General features: G+C 50.4%; 5 protein-coding genes across 5 annotated transcripts; 1 reads left to right on the top strand and 4 right to left on the bottom strand.

Moving 5' to 3' along the window:
• Positions 1-423: 423 nt before the first annotated feature.
• Positions 424-2,919, bottom strand: N7509_008616 (Zn(II)2Cys6 transcription factor; the record flags this gene model as incomplete). The annotated part of the gene is made up of 9 exons (XM_056633253.1): positions 424-811; positions 870-1,044; positions 1,104-1,438; positions 1,498-1,518; positions 1,574-1,685; positions 1,743-1,776; positions 1,829-2,594; positions 2,681-2,744; positions 2,802-2,919. 9 exons carry the CDS (start codon positions 2,917-2,919, stop codon positions 424-426), a joined length of 2,013 nt encoding a protein of 670 aa, XP_056483873.1.
• Positions 2,920-3,366: 447 nt separating this feature from the next.
• On the bottom strand, positions 3,367-4,461 carry N7509_008617 (cupin domain-containing protein; the record flags this gene model as incomplete). Its single annotated transcript, XM_056633254.1, has 2 exons — positions 3,367-4,104; positions 4,159-4,461. The coding sequence occupies 2 exons, from the start codon at positions 4,459-4,461 to the stop codon at positions 3,367-3,369; spliced, it is 1,041 nt and encodes a 346-aa protein (XP_056483874.1).
• A 785-nt stretch (positions 4,462-5,246) lies between these two features.
• Positions 5,247-6,584, top strand: N7509_008618 (DUF3500 domain-containing protein; the record flags this gene model as incomplete). Its single annotated transcript, XM_056633255.1, has 2 exons — positions 5,247-5,451; positions 5,509-6,584. The coding sequence occupies 2 exons, from the start codon at positions 5,247-5,249 to the stop codon at positions 6,582-6,584; spliced, it is 1,281 nt and encodes a 426-aa protein (XP_056483875.1).
• Positions 6,585-7,198: 614 nt separating this feature from the next.
• On the bottom strand, positions 7,199-8,087 carry N7509_008619 (uncharacterized protein; the record flags this gene model as incomplete). The annotated part of the gene is made up of 3 exons (XM_056633256.1): positions 7,199-7,387; positions 7,450-7,740; positions 7,809-8,087. 3 exons carry the CDS (start codon positions 8,085-8,087, stop codon positions 7,199-7,201), a joined length of 759 nt encoding a protein of 252 aa, XP_056483876.1.
• Positions 8,088-9,151: 1,064 nt separating this feature from the next.
• On the bottom strand, positions 9,152-13,063 carry N7509_008620 (U6 snRNP complex subunit PRP24; the record flags this gene model as incomplete). Its single annotated transcript, XM_056633257.1, has 1 exon — positions 9,152-13,063. One exon carries the CDS (start codon positions 13,061-13,063, stop codon positions 9,152-9,154), a length of 3,912 nt encoding a protein of 1,303 aa, XP_056483877.1.
• Positions 13,064-13,699: the final 636 nt, after the last annotated feature.

Here is a 13,699-nt window from a genome sequence, read left to right on the forward strand (position 1 = left end):
TCCACCTTAAGAACTAAAGATTAGGTAGAAAGACGCGACCGAAGATCGCAAGTACTACTACTACTAGTTAGTAGTATTGTATGACATCAGCTTCCACCGAAAGATGCGAAGGATGCGAACGCGTCCGCAGTCCGGATACCTCGGTGAGCGATCCACTTTCCACACATTAATGCGCGAATGCTTATTCGAAAATGCATAAAAAAAATGGAGATAACGAGAGCGAGAGCGAGAAATTGGCAAGGCTGGCCGCGAACCGGATTTAACTCTCTTCTAGCTCCGTTGTTTCCAGAGCTCACTCACATCGCCGATAGGCACTGACACTGCTTAGTCGGAAAAATTATCCTTTGAATCGCATCGTTTGGCGACTATGTACAGGAGAGACTTCTTTATATACAACAATTTGATGTAGACACTCAAAACCAATTACCCATCCAACATCGGTAGGCCTCCAATATCATCGAACAGCCTCGCAATCCCATCAAACGAATAATCTGGGAACCCGAAGCCGTATGCCCACTCGGGAATTTCAAATCCAGGGGGTCCAGCCCCTACTTCGGAAGCAGCTATATCATCTCCTCCTTCGACACCAGTGGCTGACTGTTGTGCTCCAGATGCCCTGAAGTCTCTCAGGTATTGCCGAACGATTTCCACGGACTTTCGGGCAACAACGGACTCGTCCATAGCTTCTAGTATCTCGACCCCCATTTCCACAGAGCGTAGGAGGGGCATGGTCTCGGCGCACATTCCGAGTTTCGACATCGGGAGCAACAGAGTTGAAGTAGCAAACATTACGTAAGTCGTGTTATACCACCTAGATAATCAGTATGTGGAACGATATTGACTTCCAAGGTTGTTATGATGAAACGTACCAGCATCGGAAGAACGTATGCACTCGATAAATATCGTGAATGACCTCGATGGTCTTCATAGCAGCCTCGAGACATTTGTTGATCGTTTCCTCCAACTCGGTCGGGGTGTGTCGTAATTTTCGCGTGAAGTGGCTCAAAAAGGGCCGAAATAGAAGCATCTTGACATTATAGTAGCCTGGAAAAAAGTGAAAAATCAGCAAAGAGTTTTTATTTCAGGGCGAATATTAGACTCACGTATTCCTAGGACGAGGCGTTGCCTTCTGGCCCATTTGGGGTCCCGCAGAGCACTGCGAGATTGCCTATAGGCACCAATATCCGGTTTGATTTTCTCTGGGAGTCTAGCAAGCCATCGATCTATCTCCATTTCAATCTGAAGGGCCAGTTGTAGCTTTTCCTGTAGTGTTATGCGGGAGTGGTAAATTTGGACAGATACCCGTCGGATGATCTGGGCAAAGTCGATCATCCAGGGGATGATGGCATATTCCGAGTCGTCTCGATCCGGAATGGCTCTATTATGATATTCGTCCATCCCCAGGGTATCAGGTCGTCCAGTTGAAAAACTCATCTCTCTAGATAGAGGGTTAGTCGTCGCGAACGGGCCGTTGGTGGTTTGAGGAGGGAAGCTTACATTTCCAGCGAAAATATACCCCTAGAAGAAGGTCCGTTAGTCAAGTTATGAGACAATCAAAGGAAGATTCACGTACCACCAAGTCTTCGAGATCCAGCTCGAGCGTTGATCCTTTGGAGATGGGACCTCTCTATTAAACCCAGCAGAAAGACAAGTGCGAACTGCGAGTCCGAGATACATATACGCCACTAAACCCATCAGTACTTATCTAGTTCAAGGTTACGGAAATGTCAGTCAGTACTCACAGTTTGGGTTCAGTTCATTCTGACAGATTTTTGCCTGGGGTACTTTAGCAAGGTATCTAGATGACGGGCCTTGGGTTTACGCATACCATGAAGTAGAGGCATTGAACTGTCTCTAGGTCATTCGAGAACCGCAGATAGTTCAAGTACGCCTGTGCTTCACTGAATAGCTTTCGGCTCCATTCAAAACGGCCCATTCCAGCAATCTTATCCTCGTCCCATACGCGTACTAATGACCCGAAGGAAAGGACACTTAGGTATAGAGCAACGAAGCTGGGATCGGGCGAGTGCGCCCGATTGAACCAAAGATTATGGGCGCGGAGTAAAAATTCATCTTTGTCGATGAATGGATGAATGAAATGAATGTTCTCGAAATATCCATTCATGAATACATGAGCCTGTTCAAAATAATAATTCTGGCTCTCGACCGATGTTGGCTGTCCAGTTGTGGAAGGAGAAAAGCTGGGGTTATGCAGCGTTGAAATCAACGAGAAATCTGCAGCAGGCGGGTACCTTTCCTGGGGAGGTTTAGGGTCGCGTGTCTTTGATAGATGACCAATGATTGCTGCCGATGATGTGCTTCCATGAAACTCGATTCCATTCGTATGGTGATTGAATTCATTGATCTCGTCGTCGGCGCTCTCGGACTCCTCATGTACATCGCTCGGTAACTTGGCCTGATCCTGTGGTGTCGAGCCTGGCCGTGGCAAAGAACACGGAGTTGTTTCGATGGCACCTTGGGCTATCGGTTGAACTATTGACTTGGAGGGCTGTGGGGATCTTCCGAGCTGCGCTTCGGCTGTGCGCAGCTTGGAGGCCAACTCTTCCACTTTCTTTTCAAGGTCAACGACATAGCTAAAGTTGGCGTTAGTCGGGTTTCAATTTGCGATCCTGCGGGGATTGGATTCTTCAAAGTATGAAGCAGTGACAATCGAACATACGTTGCAGACCGGTTGCTCTCACGCTCTCGGTAAGTCCCCTGATACACACAATCCAGTTGACTCTCTAGAAGAGGGAGTTAGTCTATCCCGACGGGAACTTTCCGGGAGCTTTATAACCCACTTTTACAATGTAGACACGGGTATTGCTCGTCGCACTTATACTTCTTCGTTCTGCAACGGTCGCAAGCCTGGGCTGCGCGTGGCCGTTTAGCCCGCTTGGGAGTCGGCTCATCCACCATCGATGTGAGCGGACTCTGATGTGTTTGCATTATCCAGGCATGATCCGCTTGAGAGGGGGATCTGAGATCTGGAGTCTGGAGTCTGGGGTATACTGGCGCTAGAAGATGCAGATGATAACGAACGCTGCTCGTCCGGAATTTCCGGATTTTTGGCTCTTCCTAAGACCGCCACGTGATGCCGCACGGTGGCGTTATTTCCGGGGACCAATCACGAATGTTGGCGGCACAAACTTAATATTTCTAAAGGTTCCCATCAATTGCTGTTATAAACGATACTCTAAGTGTCTGGCAAATCGCTCGGCAGATCTGCAAAGCGGAGTTCACCGTTGGGCAGGTTCCTGGGATACTGCAATTGGCTTATTTGCGTCAATTCGTGATATGCATAGCTATGATCAGAAACTAGTATATGTACTATCTACATCGAAAGAAACTCCTCCAATTTGCCCATTATGAGAGGGTAATATTGAGGTTCTCAGCTGCAGTGGCTAATTGGGATGCATCCCATTCAGCAGCCTGTTCTGGCAGAACAAATTGTTCGATAGACTTGCCGAGCTGGTGGATCAAGGATTCGATTCCATCGCCATCGGAGAACGAGTGGACCTTAACGTACTTGCTCTCGAACCCAAGTGAGAAGGCCTGGCCAGCAGGAATAACAACCGTCTCGCCTTCTCGGAAGAGAGTCTCGCCCGAACCTTCTAGGCTGACTTTCAGAGTTCCCTCCATGACACACAGACAATGGTCCACGGACTTGAATGTCATGTACTTGGCGAAGACTGTTTCGCCGTATTCCTTGGATGACTCAATGCTTGAGATAGCGCACACTCCGTCGCTCTGTTTGGTGGTAACGAATGGCCGAGACATCACTCCACCTAGCATCCATCGGGGACCTGTGTTGGCGCGCAGGAAATACCCCTCGTTGCCCTGTGGCAGCTTCTCGTCCTCCTTTGTCCAGTCACTGACCTCTGGTGGGACATAGTTGGGTTGGAAGACAACATCGAACTTCCCCTTCGCGGCCATAACTTTAGGGATCAAAATGGACTTGAGATCACGGTTGTCTGTCTCGGGTACCAGGATTCCCTCGTAGGGCTCCGACACATAGCGGAAGAAGTCCACCCAGTCTCCGGGGGTAATCAAGCCTTGGATCTCGGTGTGGGGGCCGATCATCTCGGGGTTGTGAACAACGGTCTATGAAGCTTATCATGAGTTAAAATTCAATAGGTTTGGGAGGTCAATTCATACCGGAGGAACATATGCAAAGTCACCAGGAGCCATGATACGGCACTGGTCTCCGTTCCACAGCTTCAGATATCCTTTCGTGACCAAGAAGACATCATGTGCCTTATTATGATAGTGAAAGCCCGGGGCATCCGAGAGAGTAGCACCACTCTGGAAGACGGCCATCAGGCCCCCGGTCTGCTTGGAGGAAGTCAAAATGCGGAAGACGCCTTTGCTTCCAGGGATAGTAATGCGCTCACCCTCCAGCTGAGGGATAGCGTAGGGAACCCGCGACTCCGGGGGCTGGTTGGAGAAAGGAAGCGACATTGTGTAGGTATTTTTGGGGGGTATGCGAATGGAAATCTGGGGGAGAATCCTGAAGTTTTAAACTCGCATTGGGAGCTGTTCGGCATGCGGGGGACTGGAAGCCGAGGGCGGAGAAGCCGTAGCAGTCGGAAGATCCGAGTAGGCCAGCACATTTGCTGCGGGCCGACATGTACCTTTCTTCATGATCAATTGTGATTCGCTGTGATTCCTTTTTCTCCCCTTGTTGGCCCCGCGGGGCTCGGTGTTTATGAAGTAGGGCTTGTCTCGAGTCTACACGGCCATGAGGGGTATTTTGGGCCAGCATTTTAACCATTTCTAGATCATGCCACTGTAAAGCAGGGCAACCAATTACTCTGTACAAATTGAAATTGAAATTGAGCTGGGAATTGTGGGCAGATGTTTCCCACTCTTGTTCCCCACGAAAGTGGCCGATGGCGGGGGACTTGAACTTCCCCGCGATGTCTTATACTTCTCAGTGATACTAGTACTAGTAGCATTGCATAAATATCATCTCAGAGGCTCCCCGTTGCACCGACTCCCTGGTCAATCACCGCGCTCGTAAATGTCTTTCCGGCTCATCCGGATTGGTCATGTCCAAAGTGTTGCCACCGCAGATGAACCACCCACGGATAAAATCTCACCCACAATCCCCACGCTCGTGGGGAGCAACGATGTGTGGGGTCAAGACCTGACGACGTATAATACTTGGAGCGCAGCCACCCCTCCATTTCCCCTGCCATTCAATATCCGCAATTGCACAACGGAACATCCTGGATACATACACTATGGCCACAGACGACAAGCCAACCGGCGAATATCGCCAATACCTGCCCGATCTGAATCTCACGCGATTCCAGGTGATGTGCACCCAGGATGCGCATGAATACGCACACGAGTTCAAGACCAGGAAGCAGCCCCCATGGCTGCATGCACTTTACATGTATTGGTTGGAGCTGCTACAAGAGCCCTTCAAGGGTGTCACCACGGATGGTATCGCCTTGTGCCGAAGCTAAAGTCAAGAGGACAATGCTAACTTCGACCGTCCAGGCAAGGTCCGCCCCGATCTCTTCACATTGCAAGATGAAGATGTTCCAATTCAACAGATTGTGGATGCGACACAATCAATGCTAAGTCTGCTGGACGATAAGCAAAAAGAGGCCGTGAACTACCACATCGACTCCCCGCAATGGCGCACCTGGTCAAACCCGGAGTTCCTCCTCGCGCACAAGGGCGTGCGTCTGGATGAAGTCAATGCGCCAGTGCGCGATGCCGTTATGAACGTGCTAAAGACCACACTCTCGCCGGAAGGTTATGAAAAGGCCGTGAGTGCCATGCGCATCAACCACTTCCTCGGTGAGCTGGTCAAGTCACCACGCGTCATGAACGAATTCTCCTACAACTTCGTTCTCTTCGGTCAACCTTCTACAACCCGACCCTGGGGCTGGTCCTTCTACGGTCATCATCTGTGCTTGAACATCTTCCTTTATAGGGGCCAGATTGTCGCATCGCCCTGGTTCACCGGTGCCGAACCAAACGAAATCGACGCCGGTCCATATGTCGGCACCCGCATCATGCAAACGGAAGAGAAACTCGGCCTCCAGCTGATGCAGTCTCTCTCCGCCGAGCTGCAGTCCAAGGCTCGCGTCTTCGCCCTCATGAAAGATCCCGCTATGCCGCCGGGCCGTTGGAACAAGGATGACCAGCGTCACTTGTGCGGCGCGTATCGCGACAACCGCGAGGTCCCATACGAGGGCATTTTGGCCTCAACGTTCAGCGACGAGCAGAAGAGCCTTATGTACGGTATTTTCGAACAATATTTGCTCTACTTACCGGCCAAGTCACGCGCCTTGAAGATCGAGCAAATTCGTCGCTGGGAGGCGGAGACTTACTTCTGTTGGATTGGTGGTTATGGCAACGAAGATCCCTTCTACTACCGCATCCAAAGTCCTGTCATCCTGATCGAGTTTGATCACCACTCCGGCGTCTTCTTGAACAATGAAGAGCCGAAGAAGTTCCACATTCACACTCTGCTGCGAACACCAAATGCTGGTGATTATGGACAGGCGCTACGCGCTCAGGTCCCAGCTATCGAAGGCCTGAATGGGAAGGAAATTGTTTGGTAGGTGACTTCCGGCGAAGGAAAGTTTACCATGTATAAATTGCTGTGATGAATCTTGATGAAGCATTTTCCTTGCGATGAACGCGGGGTGTGGTTGATTTTGTGTTTTTTTCCCCCTCTATTTCTTTTTTTCTATATAGACCCGTGCTACTCGTGGTTTGATACCGGTCTGATTGTTACCTTTGAAGGTCTGCGCCACGGTCTACGAATATATGATTGAATCTCAATTTATCAAAAGTGATAAACAAACTTGAAGTCTTTAGACTAAAACTCCCCAAGTGGACACTTTAATTAGATACAGCTCCGCCAGTCACAACCTTAGAGCCCAGCCATTTGATTGAATTCGGTAGAAACAAGAGAAGATGGAGGTAGGGGTTATATGTAGTTCTCACACCAAGAATTAAAATAAGTATCAAATGATAAGCGATAAAGTTGATCAATACACCACCAAGGAAGACCATTATCATGAAATAGGAAAGGCGGGCAGAATGGGGAACAAGGGGGTATAACATAAATGAACAGGAATTTCAGGTCACAGCAGAGTTTACTCCCAGTGAATCTGTGATGCGGCGTATATATCTCATCATTGACAGGGAGTCACCTTCAAGCAGTCTTTGATCAAGTGACCCTCAGCTCATCATGGTCCGGGATCAATTCATAACCGCCCTCGGAGGGTAAGATATGTGCCGCGGCGATAATTGCGCCGGCACAGAAAAGGCCGGCGCACCAACTGACAGTGCAAAAGACCCAAGACTGGTCAAGCCGCCATCCAACAAAGAATCGATCTTCGTTATCGAATAGGTATGCCTACCCAGTCGAATCCATCAGTACTCTACCGAACCTGTAGCTTTATACGGGGGAATACATACCACTATTGACATGCTGGCCGCTTGGATCAGGGCAGATATTACAATCAAAATGCTGAGGATCCTCCAACCATTTTCACGGAGCCGCTTCCCGCCCCCGAGAATAATCATGTAGGTGACAATACTCATCCCCTCGAGAACAACAACGAAGGACATGAGGAATCCCACAGAGCGCCACATGGAACAGAAATATCGGTCGTCGCCATGGCAGTCATCTCGTTGTGGAAAGCTCTCGCAGGTATCGGTGAGGGAGGAGCAACGGCGGTGGAGGCCGTAAGAATAGTGGTGGGCGGGCTGGACCAGGCAGGGATGTTAGATCAGCTTCACTGGTTGATCGCACGTCTGAGAACGACCCAACTCACCTTTTCGCTATGATAGCTGATCCATCGAGGGATGACAATCGAGGATATGGTGAGCGCAAAAGCTGTACAGATGGTACTTGTCAGAGGCTCCGCCGGTTTATCCTTGGCGTTGCCGGCGCTTGAAGAGGGATAGGATAGGATAGGATGGGACGGGACAAGATATTGGCGCTGGAACTTACAGGCGATGAAAATGACCAGAGTTCCTGAGTAAACGATGGTTTTGGTAAAAAAGCCGGTGTAGTTCCGGTCGGTGCCTCGAGGCACCAGGTGGAAATCCATGGAGGTTGGAGGTTGAGTCAAGAGGAGGAAGTGCGATTGCGTAGGTGGGTTTCAAGGTGGGTGAGGTTGGCCCGTGCCACGGGCGAGCTCATCGACGTGTGGCTGAGGCGAGGGAGAAGATGTTGGTTGAGATTGTATTTGTGCAGTACTGTATAGTGTTGTCCTCCCCAGTGCTTGGAAGCCTAGAGTGGAGAGAAGTATGAACATGAAGAAGTGTCTCGAGGAAGTGGAGGTGCAACCTTGACTGCGACCCACACCTCCGTCACTCCCGTCAACCTCGTCCCACTCCCTCCATCACTCCCTCACTCCCCACCCACCCAAATCAAGGCAGCGGTCTATGCACCTGTCGATCTCTCCTCTTTTCAGGGACTTATGAAATGCAGTGTACTTGGAGGTTAGCTTTAGACTCATAGAGGATAGATAGGTGGAATAGAAATGGCTGTATAACCCCAGGGAATGTCCTTCATGTCTACATGTAAGCCAATATAACTACCCAGTTACTGATAACTAGTGAGAGCAACAAGGTTTGAGACCACTCTCCCTCTGTATTTGAATAGCTTTTCATGTGCGACGTGTTTGCGCATGATCGTAGAATCAGCTTGTGGCACCTTGGGTTGGTATTGAAATCCTATAGTATCAGATATCAGGTAACTAATGGGGTTTGAAACTCTTCCCCTGCTCTCTTCGCTACTAGCTACGTCAAGTTGTACCCTGATCAGTCCGAATAGCAGAGTTCGTAACAAGGAGAACCCCCGAAAGCAACAGAGGGTCTCTTGGAAAAGCCGTGATCATTAGAACTGAATCCAGAAAAATAGACTTAATATACATGAGGGGGACATGTGTCCGACACAAGAAAATAGAAAAATGGGGACAATTCAAAAAAAAAAAAAAGAAAACAGAGTGAGCACAAATATCTGCCACATGGTTTAGCATAAATACCTACTCAAGGAACCAATGTAGTAGCATCGAGGCACTACCTCAGGACGATAAAAGACAAAGGACAAACGCCAATTAGATCCATGCCAGGACCTTGCGCCGGATAAATTCATTGCACTTCAATCGATTCATTCCTCGCGCTTCTGCTTCTGCTGTAGCATCGCACGGAAATCGTCATTGCTCTTTTTAGGCATTCCACTCTCGCCGCTCTTGTCGTCAGGGGTAGTATCCATTTGGTCATTATTGGGTGGCGGCGGTGCGGCCATGGCCCGTCTCAGGCCCAGTCCTCCACGACGACCCGCGTGACCCCCACGAGCACCAGGTTGTTGGGGGCGCTTGATAGGTCCAGCAGGTTGGAGGCTGACCTTAGTCTTCTCTGATTTGATAGACGTGATTCGATCAGTCTTCTTCTCGGCTTTCAGTGCCATCAACTCCGCCACACCACCGACGTGAAGTGCCCGACCCGGGGCAATCTCTTTCCCTTCCAGTGCCAAAGCCGCCTTGCCGGCGTCTTGCACGTTGGTATATTCGACGATGGCACCTTGGTGGTCCGGCCTCAGGGAAATCTTGATTAACTCTCCGAAAGGCTCTACCATGGCCTGAACGCGTGCCTCATTGACAGTATCGGGAATGTTCATCAAAGCAAGTGTACGTTCGCGATGGTGACTAACAGTATGGCTATGCACAGCATTTGATCCATCGCCATTAACTTCCACAGATGGCGACCTGCCAACGCCAGAGATATAGGTATTCGTCATACGCTTGGCATGAGGAACACTTTTCGTCACCACGAGGGCGCGAGAGCCAAAAATCTCGTTGTTCATCGAGAGAGCAGCCTCGGCTTCCTCCTTGGTGGAGAAAATGACGAAGCAATATCCCATCTTTCGGCCAGTGTTATCCCGTGGCATGGACACCTTTTCAACCGTTCCAAATCGTAGAAAGAGTTCTTCGACATCATCCTCGTTCAGTTTGAAATGCAGATTCTTGCAATGAATCTCCCGGCCTTCTTCCGTAGGGCCGGAGCGAGATTGCTTGTTCATAGGATCCGAAATCTTCGCACTGAGCTTATAGCCCTTTTCAAGAACAGTATTGTCAAGTTCAGTGGCGTTAAGCGCGGCCGCAGGCGAGGAGAATTGAAGATAGCAAAATCGTCGACTGGTTTTAAACTTGAGCGAAGGAAGACGCACATCGACAATCTCACCATATTTGCTAAATAGTTGACGAATGGAATTTTCATCGGCGGTCGGGGGGAAGTTGGTAACCCACAAAGTCGAGCTTGACTCAAGCTGTACTTGGATGATATTGTCATTGAGGAGCTTCTGATCGCGGGCTAGGGCTCCCAGAGCGTCTTCTTTCGCCTCAAACTCGACGTGCGCAGTTGAGTTCTCCTCTTCGCCAGTCAAAATCTTCACGCTGTTGATGGTGCCATAATTCCTGAAGAACTGTCGAACCTGAAGCTCTGTCACCCCCCGCGGGAGATTTTTGGCCACAACTGTCGCGTTCTCGCGATCACGGCTGGGGGCTGGAGCGGAGGCCGTCTCTTCTGGAACCTGTTCGTCACCACGAGCTTTCTTATTTGTCGGTTCGACGTTGGCATCAATCTCATCCTCTTCGCGCTTTCTCTTTTCCGACGAGGACGCCTCGGCTTCAGCGGCCGCCTCCCATTGTTGTTGCTGCAAATTTTGAGCTGCCGCGGCTTCGCGAGCCTCGTTTTCTCTGCGGGCGTTGACAGCCCTCACGGCTTTTCGAGTCTCAATAACAGCAAGTTGAAGCTCGTCAGAATCTTCGTAGTCTTCGCAATGAGCAATGTAGGTTTGCACGATCTTCTCCGGCCAGTCGAGGTCTGTCCGTTTAATGGCCTGTTTCAGTACAGCAGTCGCATAGCTTGGGCTGGGAGTTCGTCTCGCTGCGTCGACAGTCGCTTCGCCAAGCACAAATTTCCTCCAGCAAATGAGTTCCCAGCCATAATAGACAAGCCAAAACTCGTAGCTATTGCCACGGCGTGGGATAAGGTCCTTGAACTTCTCTCTTGCGCTATCCCAGCTGCCGCTTTCGCTGAGATACCGAATATAGATGCGTTCCAAGCGGAAAAGCGGATCGCCTTGGTATGACTGACCATACTTCTTCTCGCCTAGCTCTTGCACACTTTCCATTGCGGATAGGATGCCGACTTGCGCAACGTCTAGATCCTCATCGGTCGAGTCTGAGAAGAAAGCACGTCGACGAAGATAGCTGCACCAAGTAGTGTGTACTTTCAAAACTTCCTCCATGCCTCCAGCATCGAGTAAACCTGTGCTGGTAGCCTTGTGCTTGATATTGGAGATTTTGGAGAACGATTGACCTTCCCGCTCTGAACTCAAAAGATATTGAGACCAAAGGTTACCGGACCAGGGGCAATGGCGTGTTGCACGATCCAGGGTTGCGATTGTAGTGGTAGAAGCATGGCCATGCATAGCTTGATCAATAAGAAACATGACATAGTCTTCCCACAGAGAAACATCCGTGGGAAAGCGCAAGACTGCTCGTTGGTAGACAGCATTGACAAGCTCGAAGTGGAATAGATGGAAGCCATTCCGCCGTCCAGCCACTGGACGCTTTCGGGCAAGTTCGGTATCGATGTACTCTGAGTACGCTGTCCATTCGAGAGTCTTATCACCAGACTTCTGAGCCTTTTTCAATTCAGACTCGGATTTCTCCCTTGTTTCATAAAGACCCTTGGCTTCCGAAGCAGCGGCGACTGTCTTGGCCATAATTTCTTCGTAGTTGGCGGGGCCATAATGCTTAGAAATGAAGCCAGAAAATTTCTGGAATGACTGGTCCCACTCGGCATGAGGGGTCTGCAGCCGGGTGTCCCACAGATTTTTGAGATTGTTGATTTTCCCAATTCGTTCTTGAGAATTGGAAGAAGCCCGGTCAATGTCGTTGTCAAGAACCTCCAGAAACCTATCCCATACGCCTTCAACATCGTTGATCATCCATTTGGTAGCTTCCGCAGCTCGTTGCCAGACGTCCAAGACCAATTGCCAGCTGAACACTTCGCGACCTATCATTCGATCTTCTTCGGTCCATTGGCCAGGCCCATGCTCATATGCCTCTTTGTATAAATGGAGCACCCAGTCACCATAGATTTTCCAGAGTTCGGTGCTTCCAAACTCCTCTTCGACTGATCGTTGACATAGCTCCATAACAGCAATACGCTCAGTTACTGTATGGGCCAGCAGAGTTTCGTCTGCGATCCATTCAGCCCAAAGATCTTGACCCATGGCGAAAAGCTTATCCATCTCCTCGCGAGCTATCCTCAGATCATTCAGCAGGTCGTAGCGACGCGGGTCGCCATGGATACCTGGGCGATTGGGGGGATAAACGTGGTTCACGAAGCCTGTGTGTAGGATACCGATGAATTTTACGTGCGCGTCATAGGTGTGCGGGTTTTCCTGTATGATATTGAATGCTTCTGTCGCCAGGCGCTGCGCGTCCGGGTCCAAAGATGTTTGTCCGTAACCCCTGCGCGCATTTTCACGAGGACCTTCCGACATGGCGATATCGAACGATGTGCGCGGGGTAGGGGTGTTGTGATTGATTGGGTTCACATGTGGATGGATGGTTGACGGGGACAGCTGACTCTCGTACGACTCGGTGCTGCGGAGCATGCTCGGGGCGTTTTGCCGTTGCGGCTGATGATGCTGCAATGCAGCTAAGTCGGCCAGTGTATCCATCCCCGGTGTCGATGCTTGTCTTAACTGCGGCGGCAATTCAGTCGTAGAGGGTGCACCATTGCCGGTAACTTTGGGGTTGGGGTTGGGGTTGGGCGCGGGCGGGGATGATTCGGGAATCCCAGTAGTCGGGACATAGACGTGCTGCGCTAAAGGCGAGGAGGTCTTTCCTTTGCGAGCGGGACCCGACCGAGCTCTTTGAATGACTTTATGGGGAGATGGCCCTGCAGCGGGGGTCGGTGCGTTATTCGACGTAGGACCGGGCCCAGGAGTCGAATTTCCAGACTTTGTATTCGAGTCCGGAGAAAGCAATGAATTGATGTCCATCTTGCAAAATCAGAGTCCGCGACTGGCGCTGGACAAGACAAGGAAGGGAAGAGTGACAAATGGCAAGAAAAAATCAAAGACCAGATGTCACGGATAGTGCTGGTACAGCAGAGATCCAGTTTAGACGGCGAGCACGATATTTCTCAACGTGACGTCCATTCCTCCATCGGCCAACACAAGCTTCTGATCTGATCCCGCCTCGTCGTACCGGTTTCCGGGGTCACTAATAGAGTTCGCGCGATACCGATGGGGATGAAGGATATCCAGTTTCGGGTTGCCGGATATCGAGGCGAGGCTGGTGAAGATGGTGAGTTGGAAATGGCGAAAAGGAAGGTGAAAGAGAGAGAGCGCGGGAGGAGGCCGAAGCTTCTTGGCCGATCCAGATACGGAATTCGACAGAGAGGAAATATCGGCGGGACGAGAAGAAAGGGATAGAAGCCACAGGCTAGAGTGGCCTGGGAATCTAGGTGGGGGGGGGAGAGGAGGATGAAGGAGGGAGGGTAAAAGGTGCCGGTGAAGGACAGGAGGAGAGGAAGAGAGAGAGCACTGAAGGCCCTGAAAGAGGAAGACTAGTGGACCTTCGCAGGTGGAGATGACGGTGAAGGAAGAGCGTGACGAGGAGGGGGGGGAGGAAAA

The sequence above is a fragment of the Penicillium cosmopolitanum genome (genome assembly GCF_028827165.1).
Source record: "Penicillium cosmopolitanum strain IBT 29677 chromosome Unknown utg000009l:1.0-9042332.0:1.0-9050551.0, whole genome shotgun sequence".
In the NCBI taxonomy this organism is placed as follows: domain Eukaryota; kingdom Fungi; phylum Ascomycota; class Eurotiomycetes; order Eurotiales; family Aspergillaceae; genus Penicillium; species Penicillium cosmopolitanum.